The sequence below is a fragment of the Egretta garzetta genome, unplaced genomic scaffold (genome assembly GCF_000687185.1).
Source record: "Egretta garzetta isolate BGI_Z169 unplaced genomic scaffold, ASM68718v1 scaffold551, whole genome shotgun sequence".
Taxonomy (NCBI): Eukaryota; Metazoa; Chordata; class Aves; order Pelecaniformes; family Ardeidae; genus Egretta; species Egretta garzetta.
In genome coordinates, this window is record NW_009258493.1 from 246,114 (window position 1) to 261,132 (window position 15,019).

Here is a 15,019-nt window from a genome sequence, read left to right on the forward strand (position 1 = left end):
TTCTAAAGTAGATTATTCCGTGCTTACAATCCCACCAGCCTCAGCTCTTCAGAGGGATAATTATACAGCTCCCATTATTGCACCATGAGGCTGTCAAGCCTGGGAGCTGCATTTTATAAATGGAAGAACTGAAAAACAGAGACACAAAGGCCCTGGTTCTGAAAGCTGTTTAGATGCCTAATTGCAACTGATTTTTTTTTTTAATCAAGCCGAGCAATTTTAGATTTTTAAGTGTTAAAAAGAAAACACACCAGTTTAAAGTCATTGCACCCTAAACAAACTCCTCCTTGAGAGGTTTCTTTTCCATGATTTATAGCTTGTTAGATGACAGAAGGGAGAGGACACATGACTGACAAATTTGTGCTGGATATGTCCAATCAGTCACAGTGATGACATTATAACTTACTAGAGATGAAGCCTGTCAACCTGGATAGGAGAGGAGAGGTATGGAAGAATACAGTAGAGTAGAGAGACAAAAGGAGTTACAGAAAAGGAGGGGAAAAAAAGACAACCAAAAAAACCAAACAAAACAAAACAAAACAAAAAAAAAAAAAAAAGAAGAGATGCATGTCCAGAGAAGCTCATAATTTACAGCCGTGTCAGCCAAAGGACTTCCCATGTCAGTATTTAAAAGAAAAGCCACCCAAAGTAATCCATCACAGGAAGACCAAATCCTCAAGAGAACACCATGGGCAGTAAAACACGTGCTTGAAAAATGTTGGCAACTCTGTAAAGCTACTTTTTGGTTTGGTTGGTCTGTTTTTTTGAAAGAAAAAGCACTTTTTTTCTACCCACCAGAGGTTTCTGCCCAAAAGACTCTCAGTGTAAGTCTGGAGGATTACAGTGTTATTGAGATACCAGTACTGAGAAGCACCACTTCAACTCGGCATCCTCCAAAAACATTTCCTGAGTCTTCATACTTGTACGGACACGCGTATGCACAAGCTGAAGTTAAACCACATTTGTGAACAGCTCCTGCAGTGCACTTTCATGGTACTCGCCCTAATGGAAGCACCTGACACCCTATTAACCACACCACCTGCCCCTTCCTCTCAGGAAATGCAGAACTCTGCTTTATCACCGAATCCCAGATTTAAACCAGAATACCAACAAAACAGAATTTTAAAGGTGATTATTTTAAATACCGGAAAAGTTCAGTAACCAACTAATGCTGTAGCTTCGGTATTCACAGACTTTGAGCTTTGTTTCTGATATAATTATTATTATTATTCCTGTCCTCCAAATTAGCATTTTTGCAGACTATTCCCCCAAATGACAGGTTTAAAGATACTGTTGATACTGCTAAAAAAACTGCAGCTTTTCAGGAAGGCCAAATGAGTATCAGTGAAGAAGAGCTCTTGGGCTGTCGCTCTGTTCAAGGACTGTAGAAACAGAGCACATAAATATGGTTTAAAGCAGTTTATGAAGAAACATTAAACAGGCAAGAACAGCCCAGGTGGAGTGGGAGGCCAAGATGAGAAAAGCAGCATTGACGGTTGGACTTGATGATCTAAAGGTCTTTTCCAACCTAAACAATTCTATGATTCTATGAGTGCACTCATATAATGGGCTCACTCTGGCAACGTTAATAAATCACCAGCTCGAACTGCAACAAAATTCAAGCTTATCTTCATCTTGTTTTTTTGAGAAACAGCAGAGAAAAACATGAACTGATATTACCTCTCCCTCTGGAACCTTATTTCTCTGACATCCATAGACCACAGCAGCTACCACCACTTGTGCAACGCTGTTTTCAGAGAGCTGTTTTCATCAGCTGTTACCACAGGCTTCCCAAAAAAAAAAAAAAAAGTCCTGCAGGGTCCAAACCGCAGTCAGACACGTAGATGTTGTCATTGTTGATCCCCAGAAATTCAACTCCGGTCCCAAGTTAAGCACGGGAAAAATGAGTAACACGACCCAAGGGAAGAATTGCAGTACCCGTAACTGCAGCGAGTGGTGTCCCCAAAAGAGACAGTGGTTTTACCAGCCCAGGAACAGCAACTGTTCACCCGCTGTCCAGCCCCCAGCAGAAGTAAGAGAGCTGAGACAAGTATCCAAACTGGCAATGACTCAGAGGCAGAGTATCCCATTTATTTGTGCATAACCAGTATCTAACAAAGCGTAGTTTGAATGCCCAGTTATTAGCTTGCTAATAATATCCACATATTATTAACTGTCCAAAAAGTCACCTCAAAGAGATCCTCAGGGCAGAATGGCTAAACAGAAGCACTCTCTCTCTGCGTACTCTTTTACCATTTGAAGTACACAATGATTGTGTTCAGGATCCTTAACTAAGTGACCTCTCCTTTCTAGGACACACCAAAATTTAGACCTGTTAAAGTAACATAAGCTTGACTTCAGCATGGGTCTCACCAAATTTTGGGGGTATTTAAGATGTGTAACAGCCAGGCTCTCCACTAAAAATAGCTAAAGATCAACCATGTAACTTAGTTTGCAAGCTTAAGTACCCACAAACACTGTTCTGCAAGGAGCATTAGCCATGTAAACTTTTAAACAGCAGACTCCAAAGTGCAAGTTTCACCCCCTTTGTTCCAGCCCTCCATCATGCTAAAGGTTGGCCATAAAACACTGCACCACCAAGACAGCCCTTGGCTCCTTCCTGCTTGGCAAGAGCCCTTGTTAAGTCCTGACAAACACACCTGTTTAATGAGAGCCCTCCCTTTAATGGGATCCATAACTCTGGGAAATACAATGCTCTAAGACAATTTTCACCATTGCTATTCAACTGGAAAATCAGGAAAACCCCAACATCTTCAATACAAGTTTCTCAATGAAAATTTAAGAAAGGTAAAGTACGGGCAAGGTGTGTACTGTGACACACCCAGGAGAACTGGAGAATCATAGAATAGTTTAGGTTGGAAAAGACCTAAAGATCATCAAGTCTGAGCTTCCTAGTGAATCCATGAGCTATCTTGAATACAACCTATCCTTGGAAAAGGTTGACATTTACGATAGAGATCCTGCTGATAAATGGAATGAAACTAACTCATTTCACATAAGCCAGCCAGCCTTCAGTGATGAATTTTGGTACCTACTGACTCAAGATGGATAATGTGCAATTTAAACTCTTCATATCCTGCTGTGAGTTGCAAGAATTGTTCAAACCATCACAGTGCACGGCATTCTCTTGCCTATTCTATTTTTACAAATACCAGGTGGCCTAGAATAATTTTTCCAATAAGCACACAAACGAAATTTTTCCATAAATGCTTGCCGAACCTGCCCACCAACAGCTCCCTGCTATCCCCCCTCAACCACAGCCCTCCACAACAACACCCCAACAGTTTCTGGCTGTATTTCTTGAAACACCTCACTGTGGTGCATCAGGCTCCCTGCCCGTTTGGCTAGGCAAGAGACAACATGACTGTTCTGTACAACACAGATCCGCATTAGCAACAAGCGGCATTAATCAGAACCTTTTGCCTTCCTCAACTACTCATTTTCACGGAAGTCACTTGGCACTGAAAGCCAGAAAGAGAGAATCTCTCCACCGTTAAACTACATCCTCTGGGCCCTCTGCCAAAAGAGCTTTGTTAAAGATGATTATTTATTTGATGTAATAATTATTACCTAACAGAGAGTGGCTTTCCTACAAGTGAAAGATACACTGGTCACAGAGGTAACAAAAATCTACCTTTTTCACACAGGGATGGCAGCTAACTCTCCTATGAGATCTTCACATCTGCCCATCATCACAACCAAAGCCCTTCTGCCATTGATCACCTCAGCTTTCTGACTGATTGCAGTGATAGGAAGGTGTCAGTCTCCCCATGGAGAAGCTACCCCCTACTAATCAGAAGTTGGAGTCCATTTTGAAACAGAAATATTTACCTTCGATGCCAGGTTGTCCACTAGTGCAATCATGGAGTTCTTAAAAAGAGTAGCAGCTGTCAGAGGTCGCTTGGTTACCTCAGTGATGCTCAGTTTACCTTCAGGCCACATCATCTTCAACACAGGGTTAGAGCTAAAAGACAGTCTCTTTAATTGCACAGTCTAACAGCCATTCCACAAATTCAAAATTTAACAGCTTGTTTCTGTCCTGATCTACTGGTGTTTTCAGCTCAAAATGTATCAGCCAAACCAATATCACATTCCTGGGCAAAATATATCTTGCTCTTGAGCAATATACTGTTCGAGGTTACAACCGAACATTCTGGAAAAATGCAAGTGCGTTCTCCTCTTCAGATAAAGATGTGCAGTAGTGGGATAGTAAAAAACCTGCAGAAGCGATCTATCAAAATCATAGTCTGCCTTACTGACGCAAACATAAAGAATTTAATCAAAACAGAAAAGAGTAAGACCATAGCCCACAACAACCTCCCTTGAAACTTGCTATCCCATTTCAGGCTGTGTTTCTGTGCCATTCTTGATCTATAAAATAATTTAAACATTTTAGCCTACATTTTCTTGAAGGGTTGAAGGTGAGGTAAAACGCCCACGATGGATGGCAAGAACAGTGGAATAGACAAAAGCTGAAAGCAGTTACAGCAATCTAATAGCCAGTCTATAACATGCTTTAATATGCTGTTAAGTGGTCTTTGTGGACAGTCTTTACCAGAGACTTAACGGAAAACAGAGGCTAAATTTAATAAAACCTCCGCACAGCAAATATTTTTCAGGGTTTTGGTTAATGTGAAGTCTTGAAAACAAACACCAAGGCTGTTCAAGGGAGTACATGGAGTAAACGTAACAGGACTGTAAACTAAGTTAATAGCTGTACTAGCTTTTAAACCAGGTAAACAGAGTTGTCCAAGCAGCTGCAGGCTATTTTTTGCTGACTTCCACCTCTGAGCAAAGTCTCTGAAAGGTTGAGATAGGCCACGGTTATCAAAGAATTAGAACCTGCTTAATGCCAACCATGAAGGAAAACAGCTTTCTGGGGCACATCCCCCACAATCCTTTGGTAGGATTTCAGATTTGCTCATCAAAGTCAACTTGTACTTGCCTAATTAGTATTTATAACACATGACTACATGGTTCAAATTTTTCACGTCACTGCACATATGAAAAGGATTCCAATCTATTTGCCCATTTTTCTCCCCCACCCCTAAACTTCCTTTCAAAACAAGGACTTCTAGCTGGGGCCAATGATATCTGTTGTTGACCAAATGCTACTCAGAATCTTCAGCATTGGTTAAAGAGATTGGTAATGGTACATTTGCAACTTGTCCAAAAACCTGGTTAATGACAAATCAAGCAGTAGGTAATCTCTGCACAGTTATCTTGATGGCTCAAGGAGTTGGGTTCAAAACAAACACTTTACATTTAGTTAAATTAAACTTTAAATTATATCAGAACAAAATGAACATACACAAAATAAGGACTTTATCCTGAAAAATCAAACTAACAGCCTACAGGTCACAGTAGATACACAAAGATCAAATCCCAAAGCAATGTGCTTATTCATGTGCACTGCACACACAGTAAAGACAGCATCAGTGAAAACATTAGTCTCTTCTAGAACCCACTCTATAAAAAAGGTTTGTGACAAATCAGATTTAAATTCACCATATTAATATTTTTATTCCTACCTGTTGTACATGAGGCGCTTGAAGTCTTGAAATAAAGTGTCCTTGTTTTTGTCAATAAATCCAGTGACTGAGTAACTAAAGAAAAAGGAAAATAGAATTAATTACAAAGAAGCAAAGTCCTTCTCTGAGCTGCTGCTATCAGTGTGGAATCACCATCCTTGCACTACTACAGATATAGCAGATGCTAATCAGGAATCCAGCTCTGTTTCCCAACCTATCCCTAATTTACTGTGTGAGCACTGTGTGAGGCTTCTGCCCAGCTTTGCACCTCCAGTGCAGGAACAACACACACCTAGTTTAAGAGAGCTATTTGACCTAGGCAGGTGGAGAGCATGATGGCTGAGGCACCTAGCAGGACCTGAGCAAGTTGCAGATGGCCCAAATTCCAGACTTACTTTCATGACTTCTGCCTCCAAATTCAGAGCACGTGTTTGCGTTAAATCCTACAGAAATTAAGTTTTCTTTTTCAGTATGTCTAGCCTGTCCCTCTCTTGGTGTCAAGGAAGATTCTCCAGTGAGAGGGCTTGAAATCAAGAGCAGCCTACAACCAGTGACTAGGGGACTCTCCTGGAAGTAAAGACGCACACATTTTGGACTCATTTCTTTCCTTTATTCCCACAGAAATCCCACCCTGAAAGATTATCGTTTCAGAGTTTCACCTCTTCTCCAAGACTCAAGACAGACAGCACTCTGTCCTCAAAGAAAAGGTCCAAAATCTCCCCATTCAGTCACTCCTACTCAGTTGCTTCCTGAGCTTCAGATTCCCCCTGGGAAGTCTGCACCTAAACTGCAGGCACCAGGATCCAGAGCCCCACAGCATTCAAATCTCTGCATGGAGCCATCCTCAAATCTTACTGCTCCACATAACACAGTTCTGGCTCAAATATTACCTGTGAATATTTCCACATTTCAGTTTTCTTTTAAAAATTTTTTCAGTCACTGGCAGTGCGGAAGGTTCAACCACTAATATGGCACCTTTTATTTTCTCCTTGGCAAAATGCTTTGAAATCAGGGATGTCTATCAGCAATCGCCCAGCAAAGGCTCCAGAATAAAATCTAGCCTCACTTAATGGGCTCCAGTATGATCACACTGGTAACCTTTATAAATTAAAGGTAAATTTAATCCCAAGGTAAAAGAAATCCTAAATTGTTTTCTCATTAACTCCCTTTGGATTCTGCTGGCATGGGGAGTTACGCAAATCCTAAACCATTAAATCACCCCAGTGATATTCCAGGCAACAGCTTTCCCAGTGAGCAGTTTCTAACATATGGGCATCTTTCACTTCCACTTAATCTTCCTTCCTACTACTGGCACATACTGTAGACATTTTTGTAGGCTTCAGGTACAGAAAACTTTTCAACCTGAACGGGGAAGGCTCCTTACACTGATACCAATTTCCATGTAACGCTACCCTTGTATTTTCACTCAAATTGATTTGAGAATTTAAAGCCAGAGAGTTATATAATCGTACTAAACAGATGTCTAAACCAGATTTTATTAGCTCAGTATAGCTTTCTTGCATAAACAGTGCTGGCTTTTTTTTTCCCCCCTCTCCTTTTATTTTCCTGAAGCACTGCTCTGCCCTCACCCCCCCTCCCCATATTCTCCTTTTGTTTCAATTCTAAGTACAAAATCTTATTCTGTATAGCAAGTAACCAGCATAAGATTTAACCGATAAGCAACTGCTGCACTCTGTAATTCTGTATGACAGCTATTCTGGTTCACACCAGAAGTAGCATTAAATCAGAATATCGTACCACTTCAAAGCTGGCTAAAAGACAAAAATAGAAGGTGCAACTTTATTTCTGAAAGAAACTTACATCACATCTCCGGCGTAGTGCTTGATTCGAAAGTCTCTGTCAAACTCCAGCGTTTTGTCAGTTGCACAAAGCTAAAATAAATTCACATACATTAAAACCTCACCTGTGGACTTGCAAGTTTCATGGAAGAGTAATACGCATTGGAAATAGAAATGGAAACTATGGTTATTCCACTTTATATATGCAGGTGTGGTTGTAAAATCCAGTTATAACACTGCTTTGTAATATTTTTTCATGGCTGCATTATAAGAACATGTGTTTGTACTAAATCAAGTTGCAAGAGCCTATGGTTTTATTAAAAAATTGATACTATCTCAAAACCCCATTATACAAAAAGAACATTTGTGCATGTAGAGAAACATTGCACCTAAGAGTTAATTTATGCCTTTTTTCTTTTTAAGTCTTCTTTATTTTTTTCCATGGCAATATCCGTCCTCAGCAAAGAAATGAAGCAATCAAAATATGACAGTTACAACAGCAATGCTTGTTCTGTCCCCAGTTGCTCTAGATCATCTAAGACCCCTCAAACTGTGACCACCCCTGCAGATCCACCCCGGGAGGTCACAGCTACAACCCTCTGCTCTCAGCTCAGCCTTCCATCGTGTTCCTTCACTACAGCCAAGATGTCAAGTGCCCACACGGCAGCCATTCAGTAGCAGTGGCCATAACACACCCATCCCTTCAGGAAAAAAAGAAGCAAAAAAAAAAAAAAAAATATCCATCAGGCTCAGCTTAATTAAAAAAGGAGAACAAGATAAAAATGAGGATTTTTGTTCAGGCCAAAAGGGGCAGGTAGATGAATTAAGTCTTTGCAGAAAGCATGGGCACCATTTTAAAACACCAAGGACTATGAGCAAATATTTACTGTCCACCAAAAGTCTTGGGAAAATAGAAGAGGAAATTAGCACGGTTAAACTGCAGGGCAGGACAGACTGTTAGAAGCAGGAAGATGCCCTCCAAAAAACTCTACCTGTGTCCGAGAGTAGAAAATAGATTGGCTCAAACTGATAGAAAATATGTAAAAAAATAAAATATATTTAAAAAAAAAATCACAAGGAGGGAAGCAAAATGTTTGAGTAGCGAGGTACGCAGAAGGGTACAAAAGTGTAAGAAGTCCAGCACAACAGGAGCAGGAAGCAAGCAAAGCTGATAGATGACCAAGGCGTAGAAGGAACACAGAGAAAATAAAAGAAATTAGGCCGTACCGGGAAAACAAAGTAATTTTTCTTTTTGCAGCTGTGTTCACCAGCAAGGGGCTATGGAGGACGTAATGCCTTTTTTGAACCACCAAAACCCATACATCTCAAACCAACGTGTCAATAGAAGAGGTACAAGACAAGCAAAAACATAATGAAATGAAGCAACTGTTGCTGCCACAGGACAGGGTTGGCTGCATAAGCTTTTCGCTTAAAACTCATCCAGAACTGGAGAGACTGCAAGGTGGCTTGACATGATGCTGGGTTGCTTTTTGGTTGTTTGTTTTTTTTTTTAAGGAATGATTCTCTCTGAACTGTGTGTCTACTGGGCAAATCAGGTGAAATGACTAAAAAAACCCAACAGCAGCTGATAGTCTGCTTGGATTTCTCTGAGCCTTTTCACAAGGTTCCTCACTAACAAGTCAAAGAATTTAAGCCGCTCTGAAAGATAAGAGCAAGGGTCCTCACACAGATAACTGCTGGAAAGATGGGAAACAGGAATCCTGTGGGGGCCTGTGCTGAGGTCTACATTGTTAACATCATCTTAAATGAGCTATGATCTGAGGGTAATAGGAAGGTGATCAGGCTTGGTGGTGGTACTTAATTATTCAGGGAAGTAAAGACAACAGCTGGCTGTGAAGAACTGCAGGAAGACATGAGCGGCTAAAGGAATGGTAAAGAAGAGCAAATTAAATTCAACATAAATACAGTGATACACACAGAGAAAAGCCACAGTTCATAGCAAACGACAGGCCCCAAACCGTCCATTCCCAACCCAAGAAGTATCTTAACTACCCTCCATCTCAAAAAGGACACAGGAGAACTGGGAGAGGCTTGATGAAGGGCAAAACCAATCAAATGCTGACTGACTGCTACAGGAAGAAGGGCCAAACAGCCTCTTCAGGTTAGAAAAGAAATGCTAGGAGACAAGAGCAAATGACACGGAGATGATGTATTGGACCGTGTTTTGCTGTTCAAGAACTAGGAGGCAACAGATGTAACCTAAAAGGGAAAAGGGAGGAAAATGGGAAGGAAGAAGCTTTTCATGTGTGTATCCAAGCTGTGGAATTCTTTGTCAATTTAAAAAAAAAAAAAATAAAAAAAAAAATGTTAAGGACACCAGCCCTGCTTCAGGAGGTTCCTGGACTGCAGATCACTGGAGACCAGGAGCATATCAAATTATCATTATGCATTTGTCCCATATTCTTCTGTCACTTAGACCTTCACTATTGCCTAGTGTCTTGGTAGATACTACATCAGGTGGACTAGAATGGACCTTCTTGTACTCTTTCCTTCACAATCCGTTTGTTGAGATTGACACTAATGAGAGCTCTCCGCTATTTGAAGACTTAGGAATTCATAGACTATGACTGCACTTGATCCTTCGGGAAGTGTAAGATCAATTGAAAAAAAAATCAGAACTTCAAGAGGTTGAGAAAATGAACCTGTGATGTTGAGAAGTACTATCAGAATAGTTAGTGTGTCTACCGATCTTGATTAGCATTAGACAATTCAGACAAGAACGACCCATGCTCTATGAACATAAAAGTTTGCCACAAATACTCATAGTGGAAGTGTTTGCCAGTATTTTTCCTGGTTTGTTTGGCTTTCACCAGGACAACCAAGCAGACAGCGGCAGATCAGACATGCAGTACACAAACTAGGACACTACTATTTAGGGCACAGTAGCCCCTTAGAGCTTATCCACATGGAGCCAGTGTGCAACCTGCTCTACAGGGGAGCAGTGAAGCATTAACTCAGGCTGAAAGATGGGAGCTGTTCCCATAACATAGCACACATACTTTAACTCTTTAGGAACAGCTTCAATCTATGCTGAACTTTAAAGTATCTGGACACAACTACTGCAATCTACAAAAGTAAATTATGAAAGGAAGTCAAGTCCTTTGTTTTAATTCAAGCTAGAAGAGGCTGGCTTAGAAAGATGTTTCCTACAGCAGTTCTAGATAGGACTGAAGAAGATACCTTAGATACTGGCAAAGGACATCTACAAAGACGCGAGAGGGAGGAAAAAAATAAAAAGTATGATGCTGAGAGTTTTATGGGTCAATTTTTTCAAGGCTATATTGATTTAAATTAGAAATTAGCAAGCCAGGAAGATACATCATACCCTCCATAAACACTATTTATAACAGCATTCCCTGATTCCCACCCAGTCTGTACAAATTCTGACAATGCCACCCCCTACTGAGGAATGCTGCAACTGGCAATATTTTCTTTTAATGTTTCCTATGCTGTGAAGGGACTCCTGAAGGTAAGGGCTCAATCAGATTTTTTTTTTTTAATTTTCATTTTATAGCCTCCCATATACTTTATGAAATTCAGTCTTCTTCCCCACTGCATCGAACTATTACCTGTGATGAAACCATGTCACCTTAGTAGACCCAGGACCAAGGACAGAAGAGAAACTAAACTCCTTTCTCTACTAGCTTAAGCCTATTGGCTAGACAGCTCCAGAAACTGGAGCACTTCCCACCCCAACCCGACCGTAGAGGATTTAAGACTCCATCCCCCCAGGCTTCACTATTCACTATCATTAGTACTACTGAAGGAAGCAATTTGCATTGAAATGTAGAAAGCCCAGACTAGGCTTCATAAAAATACTTGTTTTCAGGTGAGTTTACTCAGAACCACCTAAAATCCTAACACAGAGCAAGATTCCCGGTTCCTGCTCCCTGCAGGACGCGTGTGGCAGATGAGATGGCAGGTGTGCTGCAGCTAAAGGGCGCTTAAGGAAAGCCACATCTGGGAGGAAAAAGCGGTTATTTTATTTTCATCCTAGCCTCTACCCAAACAAGCCACATCCAGCTCTATTGTTTATATTCAGCCTCCCTGGAGGCAGCCTTTAACACATATCTTATACAACCATGCTAATTTTGTATTTCTGACCTACATAAAATATTGTACTGGGGTGGGAGGGAGAAGAGGGGAAGCAGCATTCTGAACAATTTATTTCAAACAATATTTCTCAGTACAGAGACATCAATAAATTAAAGGCCCATATTTGATTACTCAGTGTGAAAGATTCTCAAATTAATCAGGCTGGTGACCGTGTTTTTCAATATGCTGCCAAGCGAGGAGTAAATAGAGACTTTTAATTTGTACATTGTACCAAAACCAGAGTATGTTGAGGGGCCTGGATGATCATAGGTACAAGCTGAGATGAACATGTTTTGTAGCCAATAACAATGGGGAAAAAAAAAAAAAATCAGAGTGCTGTAATAAAGCAGAAGTGTGAATAATTTCACTGTCACTATGTATTAGAGCAGCCTGGGAAGAACGTCACATGGGCTGAAACTGCACATTGATTGGTTACAGATGACATCATGATATGTCAAGGCACGAGCTCATGCTTCTTTTATGCCTGGAATAAAACTGATCTCACATTGGACATACTGTAGCTCCCTCTGCCGGGTACAGGACGGCCGAGGCGCAACCTAAACCCAGACCAGACAGCCTGTTCTGCAGTTAGGAGCTGCTGTTGAGCTTAGACATTTCATTTCATACTCAATGGTAACGATTCCAACTCCAGCAAGTGTTTTTCCTTATTCTGTTAAGTTTAACAAAAAATAGAAAAGGCATCACACAGGAAAGGAAGCCAGGTTTGAGGAGACAAAGTACATTACCTTTCTGCTGGAGAAATGAGCATGCTTCCCTAGCTTGTTATTAAGAGCCTCAAGGAACATCTCGTCTGTAACCTTTCCAACATTCATACAGGCATCATCCAGAATAGCGATGATCCCTTTGTGCTGCTGTTCTACCAGGTCGACGATGACCTGATTGTTAAAGTAATCAATCTGTAAGAAACAAAAAAAACGGGTACATTTGTGAGTTCGGCTAGTGCGAGAGAGGAGTACCAGTGTTGGCTACTGATGAACAGCACCCTGTGTCTGACAGAAAGAACGAGGCCCTCCATTCACAGAAGCAGCAATCAGCTTTCAATACATCAATCACTAACTCCAAACGAAGCAAGCTAATCTTCCACCGCAAAACAGCAGAGGTGATCTTTCAAACACCTCACATCAATCTCAAGAACTCCGCTAAAAATCAACTGCTACAGAATGCACTTTAAGACATCTTTTAAAATTCAACGACGCACAGTCACCACCGTGAAAACTGTGCATCTTGTCCTCAGTATTATGAAAGGAATTTGAACAGGAGAACTCAAGATTTTTATGCTTGAATATCTACAACTAGACAAAATACATAAGCTCTCAGAACAGAAACACACAGCGATGTGTGTGGCGTCATAGAGATGCCACAATATGTTTTAACTCAGACCTGGAGTCACTTGTATTTTCCCAAACCATGGCAAATATAGAAATGTTGTGAGATAAATCGTTAGCTTCTTCCACAGCCTGGTTCCAGACAACAGTCTGACAGTACAGCTGGCATGGACACAGATGTCCTATCGACTTCGACAGGAGCATACATGTGGAGCAACTTTAGATCTGGGACTTATTTTGGTACACTGACCTCAAACCGACCTCTCCCTCCCCTGCCAAATCACTCACATGCTTCCAGGGAATTCCCTCTCGCTGGTACTCTTCCTGTTCCTGCTTTAGAACCAGCTGAATAAAGAGCTGCTGTAGCTTTTCATTGCAGTAATTAATGCAAAATTGCTCAAAACTGCAAAAACAGAAGAAAAAAAAAAGGTGCTGAGTTTTCTGGGAAAGGAAGGTACCTCATTATGCTTTAACAACGCGGCTCACCTGTTATTGTCAAATATTTCAAAGCCATAGATATCCAGGACGCCAATGACGGTGTTTTTCCCATGTATTGTAGTGTCATAGTTCTTCACTTCGATCACATCATTGATGTGTGTCACAATCCAACAAAAGAGGCGCTCGTATATAGCCTGCCAGGAAACAAATACTGAGGAATTTTGCCTGTATCTGTCTCAGTTCTTTCTGGTAAATGCAACACATGGCGCTACAAAGCTTAATTCAAGATGCTGCCCTAACCAAACGAAAGCTACAGATAACATTCTGCTGAAAGTGAACAGCTACTGACAAGAAGAAAATATTCTATGAAAACTTTTTTTTTTTTCTTTCTTCCAAAACTCATTCACATTAAATGTAAATCCTAGTGAGGTCACTAGGTACAGTGGTTTCCCTAATTTGATTCTAGTCTGCTTTTCAACTGCCTAATAACTTCAATACCTGAGAATAATTCAAGAATATTAAAGAGCAAGTGAGAGTTCAGTTAGAGAAACCTAACAACTGAACACAATGGCAGTAAAATATTCCCATTCACCTGTCAAAAAAAATGTTCTGTAGGCATAGATCGTTTCGCAGTCAGCATGTTCAAAATGTACTGTGAAGCTGTACAAACATACCCTCTCAGGAAAAAAAGTCAAGTTAATAATCAAGAATCTTCATAACTTCATCTGTTCTTCGCTTGTCATTTGATTTCTTAGCAAAGGAAGGACAATGGTCATTCCTTTGGTCATCAGCACCCACCTTTCCAAAAAAAAAAAAAGATAGCACTTCGAGTTCCCAACCTAAGTTCTAGATGCTATAGTTCCATGCTCTACTCTATGAATTTAACTGCTAAATGAAATCAAGAATCTTATTTTGCAAAATATTCAGCCCTGTACAATGTATTCCTTTTGCAGATGCCAGCAAACCAGGCCTGCAGCTCCCTCCCCTCCTTCACATGCCACAAGCACTGCTGGTTGTGGTGCACACTGTGGGAGAGCCGGGGAAGGGTAGGGATGGTGCTGTTCTGCAATCCCCCTACAGAACACCGGAGCACACACATTTAGAAATAAATCCACATGAAGTACGGACTTCCTGTGTCTCAGGAAGCACTACACTTACTGATCCACCCAGGAATCCTACTGGCACCTGAGCATTGAAAAATGTCCCATAACGTAGGCAATTCAGTATTGAATGCCTTCCCCAGGCACCACTATTCTTTGCTGCACCAAGTACAACTCAACCAAAAGGCAAAAGCAAAAGAAATTCATCCGAGTTACTGCCACATACAAAATCAGGTGCAGAGAAAGGAAATTTAAACTCACTTTTGCAAAGGCATCTCTGCCGTAGGTGGCTTCCTGTTCAGTATGTTGTTTGTCAATGACATCCCGACCTGTAGCTACAGTTCGAAACAAAAGAGCCTTCTCCACCATGTCAGATTTTGTTGACAGCAAGTCTGCGATGATCGACACAACCTTGCCATTTTCTATTACAGGTGTATCACCATCCACAGAAAACTTCAAGTTCCCCTGCAATAAGTAGCAAGAAACTAGATCTCTCAATCTGTCTTTTATTAACATGAATCAATCCATGCCCCAGGTTCATCCACATTCCACCCGCTATTCAAGTCAGTCAATCTCCTAACACATTAGAAGGGTGCGCCTTGCATATCCAACGTCTAACAGCTTGCATATCTAAGCTCTAACATCAGTGGAAGCAGCAAAGCCTGACT

The 15,019-nt window shown here is 40.9% G+C and overlaps 1 protein-coding gene across 2 annotated transcripts in view; it reads right to left on the minus strand.

The window, feature by feature from the left end:
- MYO1D (myosin ID) overlaps positions 1-15,019 on the minus strand; it is a 163,731-nt gene that overhangs the window by 102,119 nt on the left and 46,593 nt on the right. For both annotated transcript variants that reach the window (XM_009645483.2, XM_035901265.1), the window contains exons 8-14: positions 14,613-14,816; positions 13,300-13,445; positions 13,102-13,216; positions 12,214-12,384; positions 7,374-7,444; positions 5,553-5,627; positions 3,853-3,985 (exon numbers count right to left, since the gene is read on the minus strand). In XM_009645483.2, coding sequence (XP_009643778.1) covers positions 3,853-3,985; positions 5,553-5,627; positions 7,374-7,444; positions 12,214-12,384; positions 13,102-13,216; positions 13,300-13,445; positions 14,613-14,816 — 915 coding nt within the window. The remainder of the gene's footprint in view (positions 1-3,852; positions 3,986-5,552; positions 5,628-7,373; positions 7,445-12,213; positions 12,385-13,101; positions 13,217-13,299; positions 13,446-14,612; positions 14,817-15,019) is intronic.